Source organism: Lonchura striata, chromosome 3 (genome assembly GCF_046129695.1).
Source record: "Lonchura striata isolate bLonStr1 chromosome 3, bLonStr1.mat, whole genome shotgun sequence".
In the NCBI taxonomy this organism is placed as follows: domain Eukaryota; kingdom Metazoa; phylum Chordata; class Aves; order Passeriformes; family Estrildidae; genus Lonchura; species Lonchura striata.
This window is the reverse complement of record NC_134605.1, coordinates 71517916-71529276: the sequence shown is the minus strand read 5'-3', so window position 1 is coordinate 71529276 and position 11361 is coordinate 71517916. Positions and strand designations below refer to the sequence as shown.

The 11361-nt window shown below is 34.7% G+C and overlaps 1 protein-coding gene across 4 annotated transcripts in view; it reads right to left on the bottom strand.

The window, feature by feature from the left end:
* Positions 1–362: 362 nt before the first annotated feature.
* The window catches only part of HACE1 (HECT domain and ankyrin repeat containing E3 ubiquitin protein ligase 1), a 47714-nt gene continuing 36715 nt past the window's right edge, over positions 363–11361 (bottom strand). For 3 of the 4 annotated variants that reach the window (XM_021553833.2, XM_021553835.2, XM_021553836.2), the window contains 5 exons: positions 7155–7286; positions 6357–6455; positions 5979–6049; positions 1647–1760; positions 363–1264 (listed from right to left, as the gene is read on the bottom strand). In XM_021553833.2, coding sequence (XP_021409508.1) covers positions 1162–1264; positions 1647–1760; positions 5979–6049; positions 6357–6455; positions 7155–7286 — 519 coding nt within the window. In that variant the 3' untranslated portion in view covers positions 363–1161. The remainder of the gene's footprint in view (positions 1265–1646; positions 1761–5978; positions 6050–6356; positions 6456–7154; positions 7287–11361) is intronic. The other variant, XM_021553834.2, reaches the window with a different exon arrangement.

The window sequence follows — 11361 nt, the reverse complement described above, 5'->3', positions numbered from 1 at the left end:
GTTCATGTCTAAAGCTTAGTTCAGAAGAAAATTACTGTGACAAGATGGTCCATGGATTCCTCTCTCACTCCTCCAGAGAAGTTATGTATGTTTTAGATTAAAATAAATAAAATCTGAAAAAAACAGCAATAAATAATTCTATATTGATATTTGACATGAGATTCTAACTATCATAATTTTGTCAGTTAACCTCATAAGCTCAATTTATTCTCTTGTGCATTTTTTTATGTCCATCCATACACTTTGACAATGACTCCTCAAATACTAATTCCATGACAATTTAAATTATAGAAAGATTAATAAAATCCTGGTAGAAAAAGAATAATCTGCCCACAGGAACACACAAATTTGTCACATTCTGATTCTGGTTAAAATATTAAAATTTAATTAATACCTTTTGAACATACAATTATATCAAGGAGAGTAAAGGCATTCAAACAATGGATATAGATCTTAAACGGTATTTACAAATTCTAAAATGCAAGTTGACTATAAAGTCACAAATACTTCAAATATTTAGTAGAATATAGTGTAAATTCTAATATAAACTAGATAAACTCAATCTGTTGGTTTTTTCCAGTCATAACAGTCTAATCTTTACATATTATATACATTAGAATACTAAAAAGTTATAAAATTTTCTTTCTGTTTCTTTCTGCAAAGAAATGGAAAATACATCAGCTCTATCTTACTGTACAATATTCCAATTGAACTTTCTGTAGTGGTCTGCAAAAATAAATGGCACTTTCACATGCAACGAGGCATAAAGTACAACTCTTTTCATTTGCAGTATCCCATCCGAGTGCAAAGTAAACTGCAATGCAAATGTCATTTAACCATATAGTTGGAAATCAAATGTAAACTGTGGAAAGTGATTCTGACAAACTTTCTCAGATTGAAATAATAATGAAAAGCATGTAAACTGATTTCCATACAGATCTGTAATTTTAAAAAATGAAAATACAGCATACTGAGAAGTTTGTTACAATGGTATCAGAGCTACCTTGACAACACAATAATGGAAAGCTGATGGTGCTGTTCTGAAGCCCAACACTGCCAATTGGCTGCAGCATCCAAGACGCTTTTCTATTGACAGTTTCCAAAATTACTTCTGCCACTCAAAATTGCACACTAACAGTCAGATGGGTTTTCTAGACTTCATTATGCCATTGTGTAACCATAGCTTCCACAGTGCAATGCCACAAGAAGCCTGTCTTTCAGGATTTCTTTACTTGGGTACTCAGGTAACTTCAGCATGTTGATACTGGAAAGAAAAAAAAATAAGGACACCACAGTTCAGAAAAAAACTCAATAGCAAAGATTTCTGATTAAAAACTTTGAACAGATCACATGTATGGAAGAAAACAAGCCTGTGCAGACTTATAGTACCACTGACCATTTGACTATATTGTAGGAAATTATTATAACTTCAGTAAGTTATAATACAGTAATTTAACTTCAATATTCCTTTATTAATTTTACTAACTTTGATTAGACAAATTCGAGATGCAAACATGATGTAACATCATTTGGGATAAACCCACCATTTTCATGTTGGAGAGTGAATACTGAAGAAACTGTTTAAATCAGTTTTGACCTGAAAAAGCCCTGGTTTTGAGATATCTTAATGAGAATAGTTAACATACCATGTGCTTGATGTTGGTAAAAGATTTGCAGTATATGGCACAGCAGCAATAGTAAAATTTTGCAATCCACTGCCACCCATTATATGGGCAAAGCCACCATGAGGCACCCTGGAACTGAGAAAATGTACAGAAATTAGAGCACTGAAAAAATGTTATAAGGCAAAAAAATGTAAACTTTAGACAGAAAATATCTCTTATTTGGGATCATTTGACAGTTACTAATATTTTTACTAAAGTAAAAGTACTTTTCACTTTCTTACTGATATCAAAATTCTCATTGTTTAAAACTTGTAATTACAAGACTGAGTAGCACATTAGTCCACTGACAATAGGCACCATATTGTTTGACTGACATTTAAGATAATTCTGCCTGGAAGAAGTACACATTTCTATAACCAGCTTTTGGAGCAGAATGTTCATAGAATTAGAATATTCTGAGCTGAAAATGACCTACAAGGACTGAAATCTGATTCCTAACTCTTCAGAGAACACACACCATGTGCCTGACAGAATTGTCCAAACCCTTCTTGAACTCTGTCAGGCTGGTGCTGTGACTACTTCCCTGGGGAACCTGTTCTAGTGCCCAACCACCTTCTGAGGGAAGAGCCTTTCCCTAAAATCCAACCTAAACCTCCCTGACACAGCTTCACATCATTCCCTGGGGTCCTGTCTCTGGTCACCAGAGAAGAGATCAGTGCCTGCTGCTCCACTTCCCCTCCTGAGGAAGCTGTAGGTCTCCAAGGTCTCCTCTCAGTCTCCTCCAAACTGAACAGACCAAGTGTCCTCAGCTGCTCCTCATAAAGCTTCCCCTCAAGGCCCTTCACCATCTTCATGACCTCTTTGGATGCTTTCTAACAGATTTATATCCTTATTATATTGTGGCATTATCTCAGTTAAGACAAACATGTCTATTTATGTTTAAAGTTTAAGCTACATCACAAAACACTTTATTCTCTGATTACTATCTGTGGGACAAATGACAAAAGTGTCCTTGACATGTCTGTTCATTTACTACTTCAGACCAAATATTTCAAGTAACTAATAAAACCATTACATCAGTCACACTATAGCCCAGTGATAAACTATGGCAAAACTAGAACACACTAAAAAATCACTAGCATCTTCAGGAATGCAATCTCACTTAATATTACTCTTTTTTTTTTTTCCAACATATTATTCAAAGATTACTCCAGGTGTAAATGCACAATAGCTCACTGGTCAGACTCCCTCTCTTTCATTAGAAACTAACAAATAGAATAAAATTCAGATATTCAGATATTTTCATAATATCAACTTAAGCTAATATACACTGCAAGATAACATCTTGCTAGCACAGCTCTTGCATCCAAAAAAACCTCAGCTTCCACCCCAAACTCCACTATAATGAAAGGATAAAGGAAGTTGAATGCACTAGGAACAATGCCACCAGCACCACAATGATTTTGGCTCACATTCCAATATAGCCCTGCCTCCCCTGCAAGGACTTTTTTTTCTCCCCTCTGATAAACATCTTACATTCAAATCAACAATAAAACTGCTGAAAATTTCTTTCAGTCCACTATTACTTAAATTTTTTTTCAATGTAACTTATTAACATACTTTCCACATAACAGGTCAAAATAATGAAGCGTGGTCAAAGCTTTGAACATCTAAAAGGAAGAGACTGCTGCCAACTGGAGCCTCCGAGAATGAGTTTTCTCTCCAAGCAAAACCCAGCCAATATAGTAAAGAAAACCTTGCAAATAGGTGCAAGAAATATCAAAATAGCTGTGTGCAAGAGCAACAGTACAATTTCATAGCTTTGGAAATTTCTACATTTACATCTGAATCGTGACTTTTCTACCTAGTTTTCCACTGACAATTTTTGCATAAATTTGCTTGGAATGAAAACATGGTAGAAGAGATTCTAAGCTTGTTTCCTTAAGTTTTCTTATTTTTATATGACAGTAGACACATATATCTTTCATATTTCACAGCTATGCTGAATTTTGCTTTAAAGAGCATAAGCATGTTGCTCCACAAAAATTACAGTCCCCAAAGAAGTTCTATACAATCTTTGCAGCTGTAGAATTCAAATAAAGTAGAATTTATCATTTGGAATCTATCAAACTGTCAACACTTCCTTCCAACTGTTAACTAAAAACCCCATCAGAAGTTCCCAGAAGAGAATTAACACTAAATTAGCCAAATAGTATTATAAATACCAAACAGATTAAGAGGAGGAAAAATAAGAAAAGCTTGTAGAATTGGCAGTATCACCTCAAGCAGCTGTTAGCTGAGAAAGAATAAATGGCATCATAAGTGAACTTTCAGATCCCCAACATGAGCCACAAAAAAGATGTCTCAAAATTGGTATTAATGACAAATGCAATGTTATCTCCAGTGAAACTACCAAAGCAAGACTTCATAAGAGAAAAAGAGAAAGAGATGTAAAAATGGGGGAAGAATATAAAACAAAACATTTAAGAAATATTTAGAGATGTCAGAGAAACACTGAAGACATAATCATAAACCTATTTTATTTAATTCACTAGATTAATTTCATAGTCTTTGATTGGAAAGAAGGAATAGTTCCACTTCACACAAGCACAAAAAATCAAGTAAGTGAATGTATAGAAGAGATTAAAGGGAAATGGAGGAAAAAAACTTTTGAATGTACCCTGCCAACCAGTACCCACAGAAACAAATTCTTCACTAAGGCCAGAAAAACACCATAGTCTGAAATCAGGTATACTTTTAATGTAAAATTTTACTTAAGATATCGGCCAACTACTGTACCAGGCTCACAGAAAAGTCAGCATCTAAATCTTCCTTTTAAAAGAAAGTATTACTGTCTTGGGACTTATGTGCAAAAATGCCAGCTGCATATCACTATTCAAGGTAACTTTCAAAAGTGAAATATTTATGGAAAAATACATCTATTGCATTTTAAACACTGAAGAAAAAACAAAGGGTTCCTCCTAGGTGATACATGAAAAAAATCCTAAGCAGATTGTTTTTAAATTCTAGACCAGAGTTAAGTCACACCAAAAATTTCTTTCCTATTAACAAGAAAATGGGTAAGAACAAGACAGTAGGTGATTTGTAACCAAAACAAATGATGCTGATGCACGTATTAATCAGACAGTGTAACTGTTTACTTGATAGAAAGTGTCTCTTAGAATCCAGTAGATTATCCCAAATGCCATGAAAATACTGAATGCCACTTCTGTATCATTTGGAATGTTTTAAGAAGCATTTGAAACATGACCTTACATTTTAAATATCCTTATTTGTTGTCTAGATTTAGAAATGGACCAGTCCACTAAAAATGAAAGACCAGCAGTTGGCATGCCACACATGTGCAGTTACAACTTCAGGAATCATTTCTTCAGAGGACAAAAAGATCAAAGTGCATACAACTAGCTTCTTAAATCATCCATGATCCCTAAAACCAAGGAAATTCATAATAAATCAAGTGAAACTAACAGAATTTGGAGACCAGGCCATTTGATGATACATCCATGGCTGTAAAATTCCTTAATATAAAAGGTAGTTTTGATGATCTTAATTTGTATTTTATGTTTGCTTAACCACAAAACTTATACACAAAAGGTCAACTACTCTACTAATCCTAGAATATTAAGGGAACATCAAACCAAGAAGATGCTGTGATCTCTGCCTGCTACCAGGAAACGACTGGATTGCACAACTCGGGTGTCACTTTGTGAAATGTCTGTGCCCACAAGCTCAGCAACTCACCCAGCTCGCAGGGGGACTTATTGCTAAAATGTTCCCTCACTGCCCCCAAACCACTAGGGAAATAAAAGTGCCTTTCCCTAGAGAACAAATAGAATTTAGGACAGCAAACCTTCATAAAGCAGACAGTCTTCCATAAGGTTACATCTTTACTTATCTTGACACACTGCACTAATGTTAAATTCAACTCAGCTTGAGGAGAAGGATATTCTGTGTACACTGACTGAAGTGATACCTACTTATCTCATATATCACAGCCTCAGCTGATTGCTAGAAAAGACAAGAATCACATAAACATGCAACAGGAAAAAATAATATAAAGCTATTTAAATTCACTATGGCCTTGTCAAGAACAGCCTGGACAGCAACAAAGGCCTCTTGCAAAGTGGTCAAGTATAATAAATACATAATCAATCATTTTGCAGGCAACAGAGACAGCAGAAGTATTAACACACACTCTGTCTACTTCCATCAACGTATAGAACAACCAGTATACAAAACAGTTTCTAGATGATACTTTATGATCTCTCAAGCCTCTTGTCTTATTTCAGAGTATCTAGACAATGTATTTGTTCTTACAGAGGAGTCTCTCACCTGCCAGTAACAAACTGTAATAGTAATACCCTCTCTTCCTGAGTTAGTTCTTCCACCACGTCCCAGAACCACTAAATGACAAAAAAAAGTTAGTTTGTATTTTCTATTAAATATTTTTAGTACTTGAAAATATACTGATAAAAATAAATGGAATATATGTAAGTTTGCTACTTAAATTGTGGAATTTTTTGTACCACTTTCATACATAATTAATGTAATGTAGAAATACAGTATTAAAAAAACCTCCACAAATTTCAGCCAAAATAAGCTTCCACAAACACACACAGAGTGACAACAAACCCACATTTTTTTGATTAAATAGTCTACATTATCTAAAAAAAACAAGAAACAAAAAACCAACCAAACAAATATTTTTACCTGAATAACTTGGTCTCCTCTCTCATAGCCACTGGTATATTCTGTATTTTTTAACCAGTCATTCACATCAATTTCTGGCATACCAGACAACAAAAGCTCCTTCAGGAAAAGCAGAAAGATTGTGATTAGTCTTCCTGACTAACCACCTATTTCAAGAGTTTATGTTATTTTAAGAAGCAATATTTTAAGAAGTAGAAAGCTTACAGTGTTGTTTCAGTTATGGAACTCATGACTAAATTTTAATGCAGGAAGATTCTTGAATTCAGATAACTTCACGTGATTTGTTTAATTTAAGTATGCACTAGCAAGAGAGAAAAATTACTGCCAAAGAACCTAAGAGAAAAAACCTCTGAGTCTCGCCATGGCTTCAGAGAAAATTTGAGATGTGTTGGTTACAGACGATCAAACCACCAACAAATATTTAGTGGAATTTGACTCTGTGGCTCAGAAAAAGTAAAGACAATAGACAGCATTGCCTTACTCTTATAGGATTTCTGTCCTCCTCAAGGAAAATATGCAAAGACTTAAAGGCTACAACATGCTGATTCCATACTGAAATTACAATTTAAGGTATTTAATGCCATGTGAAGTTTCAGGAAGATGGTAATCCTGAGTAACTAGAAAAAGCAGGAATACACATAATGAGATCCTCACTGATAGATGCCCAGGAAACAAAGCCAATGTGAAAGCTACAAAATCTTTATTTTGTGGTTACTGAGCTTTACTTCTACATAATTTCCACTGCTGCTGAAATATGCTGAACAAAGCATTTAAAAATACCTAGGCATTTCAGCTTACCAGTTCATATTCATCAAAAAGTTGGATCAAGGATGGTGGAATGAACATATGGAAGCCTTGTAAAAAGGCATTTATCTGAGGCTGAATGGCTCTTGTCATTCTGAGCTCTGTCACAAGCTGGACATACTCAGCCTGCAACATAGAAAACAATATTTAGATAGACTCCAGCAAAACCACACAGTGCTCAAACAAACTCACACACACAAATGCAGTCCTCAATGCATTACAAATCTCTTCTACTGTAAGGAACTAAGCATTTTTCACATGGAAGCAACCTAAAATAAGGCCCTTCTGCTCTTCCACCTTCCTTCCTAAGACAATTCCTAAACCAAAGTCTTTGAATTGTTACATAAACCAGTCAAAAAACAGGGACTCAGACCAGGATAAAGAAAGTAAACAAAACTTAAATTGTCATGCCCACATCTAATACCACTTCCATTAATCTCAATTAAGGGCATAAACACACCAATGTTCGTAAGCAAAAATACTCTATTTAAGCAAACTGACATTACTCAGGAAAAAGAGCTAACTTCTGAAGGAATATTTGTGAGACAAAAAGCTTCCTGCTTTCCCCTTCACCCCATCTCTAGAAGCCTAAAATAATACATAATAAAGCCTGCAGAGTTTATTAGTCTTAGTAAGAATTTCATTTTTTTTTAAGAAACCCTTGAAAAATCACCTTAGTTTTAAAAAATTAAAAACACCAGAAAACAACTTACATCATAGCCAGGGAATAGACTATAATATGTTTTAGAGATATGGGGGCTCCGTTCTCTTTGAAAGAAAAGGAATCCACCAGAACTTTGCTTTTGTTAAGAACACAGAAGCCTAGGAGGCATTAAAAAAGTGGCTAAATTAAAATTCTATAAACATGTCTCATCTACCCTGACGAAATTACACAAGTTTAATAAAGTTTCTTTACTCAAGAAAATAGTTTTCTACTTGAAAACAAAATTTATTCCTAGATTATTTAGGTACTCTGTTTAAAGAAATGTTTTGACTTCGTAATCATGACTTTTAATAAGAAAATCATGAAATGTATCTCCCGATTAAACCATCTCAACTATCAACTTCCATCAAGAGAACAATCTTACAAAAATACTACTTTGATTTTTAATTTTAAAATATTTCAACCTAAACTTTTGTGTTCTGAACCTGCACAAAAGCAACAAAGCATTTTTTCTTTCCTCCCTTTCAGAAAAAGAGAATGAAGTATAAAACATTTCAAAGCAGGATACCTTTTTTATTTTGGGGAGCCAAAGGAGATTAACTACACTAGACAAAAGTCAGTCTGTGAATACAGAAGAAATCAGAAATTTTTGCAATACCAGGATTCAAAATAATGTTAACACTGGTTGTTTTCAATAATCAGAAATGCTTGTTTTACATCTCTTAAACTGTTTTTATGCAAATTAGGCTACTGAGAAAAACAGGGCTGAGGAAAGAAAAATGTACAACCTTATTTTGAAAAAAACATTTTAAAAAAATTACTTATTTTATGCATGACAAAAATACTACATTGAACATTTTAATTATGAGAGAAAGCAGTTGCTGTAGTTTAGGTGTAACAAGAAATGTTTAAAATAGCCTGGAACAGCCAAGCTTCCTTGGCTATCAGCACTGGCGCATGATGAAAGACCTGTAGCACAGAATTTACATAATACACGTCAGTAAACAACCTGGGCAATTTATTTTGCTTTCTGTGCACTTCATTTACAATTTTTTCCCCTCTGAAGCCTTAGAAGAACATTACTAAACAGAAATATATCATTTCAGATCTACATATGCATTTCTACATAGTACATAAAGTTATGATTCAGGCTTCTTTAAGGAAGGGAGATTTGATTGAACACACATTAGATGAGCATCACAAATATAATGACAAAATCTAGTTTGAGTGAGGGATTGTTCTATATTTTACTCTGAGGTAAATAAAGCAGAGATCATGCTTCCTTGATTTCACAATCCCACATACTGTGAGACAAGGATCAATGGTTATGATGATTTTCAGATTCAGAGAGCAGCTCCATTTTAAAGCTGCCTGGAAAAAAATACCTACTATTTTACTGCAAAATAGAATGGCCAGCTCACAGACAGGTTCTGGGAGAACTGAGAAAGCCACAGGATTGTGGAAATCTGCACCATTCTTTAATATAACATAAAGTCAAACCTTGACTATGCCTGATTTTATTTTTTTCCTAAAAAGCAGAAAGAGGCTAAATGATACACAGCAAAAAGCAAAGATAAATTCAGGACAAAGCCTGACTTTTCCCTTTGAAGTCTCTCCATTACCATGACAAAAGGCATTTGAACCAAGCTATAACTGTATTTTAGTTGGGCCACATGGACACAGCAGTTGCAAGGCATGAATATTTGCATCATCTAATTGTCCCATAACCATTCACCTATTACACAGTTGATATAAAAAAAAGAAAATTACCCCATTCAAAGCAAATAACACTTTACAAATAGCTCTTACTAGTAGTGCATTTAGTCTGTTTCAGGTTTCAATGAGAGAAAGGGACTGTTTGGGTTGTTTCTGTGCAGGGAGGGGCAAGGGTGTGTTTTATTCTGGTTTTGGCACAAAGGATTTTTTGTGTTTGTTGTTTAGGTTTTTTAAGGGATAAAGATTCATTCATAATTTAATTTTAACAGGTAATCTGCTAGTGTGCATACACAGCAGATTCTTTTAGAAGTTGAATTTTTTTTCTCCCACAGGTATAATAAATACAATGAGTTTTAAAGACTGATCTATTATTCCTTGGGTAAAGGCAGAAAAAAATAAGATACCACTTGCAGGAGAAAAAGAGATTTTTGTTTATAAAGTAGACACAATCCTATTTAAACTGATAGAACAACTAAGCTAAAACAGACCGCAAAACTATGTTACATTAAATGAACTGGGAAAAAGTTCCCCAAAACCACTAAAATACATATCTCCAATTTTCAACAACTTGGTCATTGTCAAGAACTTTGCCAGTGAACAAAACTGTGCCATCTTACAGATGTTTTTTGACTTCTCATTTTGCAACTTCAAATTCAAAAAATGCATTAATATTAGCAGTTTCAAAGCTACCACCAGAGCACCTCTTTCTTACCACCTTTCAAATTAAAGCTACACCAACTCTAGTTCCCTCCTGCCATGCTGACAAAGGCTTGATGAAATAGAATGGAGGCACCTCCTCCACACATTTTCAATCACCATTCTTATACTGTTCTTCTGCTCTAAAATTAAGAGAGCAAATAAAACTGCTAATGGGTAGTACCCTCAGGTGGACAAACTTCTAATTTTATGCTAGCTGAAAACGGGTTTTAAATAGTTGTTATGAAACTACAATTTATGTTAAGTACATCTTTTTTATATACTGAGAAGCTAAGACTGACCAGACACAGGAGTCAACATTCTTGCTTTCTCCAACAGATAAAAAAGAAATTAAGCATCCACTACCTTCACAATTAGACTTCTTTTGCCATCTGTATTCTTTCACAAATGACTGTATTGCAGGAATCAGTGCAGAATCAGGCTAGTAACATGTATTCCTGCCATTGGAATGACACTCTGCCTTAATGAAAATGAGGATTAAGGCTACAAGAATCCAGTGCCAATTGCTCCAACACAAACTGCAACGTCCTTGCAACAAAGGCTGACACCAAGCGGCTGCTCCCCAGTGCAGCATCTGCTGCACCACTCCTGAAGCCAAATGCTTACTGAGCCCAGTAAGAACAGGCTTGGCCAGCCCAACACGAATCAAAATCAGAACACAAAGCAGACATCAGGACCAAGAGTCAATGTTACAAAAAACTACAGGTCTACTCGTGACACTCCTGCAGTTACTCAGAACTGTTTAGTCAATAACTGCAGGATTCAATTACACTTGTGCTTATCATAATTTCTAGATGATCTTCAAAATCTGGCTGTGTTTGCCTGCATTTCTTTTTTTGAACTAATGCTGCAGAGGAATCAGGAGCTTTTCAACCTGCTACTAATAAAGTAAATTTTAAAAGTAGGTTATTTTCATACACATTAAAAATCTTCCTGCAGACTTTTATTCTGTCCAGTATCTGCATTTTAATTAGAGCAATACAGTGCACTACAGACCAGCCTAGCAGGTAGCACACTTTGCAACATTATCTATTTTATGTTTACCAATTGCTACTGTTCTACTTCCTTGGTATATATACCCAAGACTTAATTTTAGGAGTATTT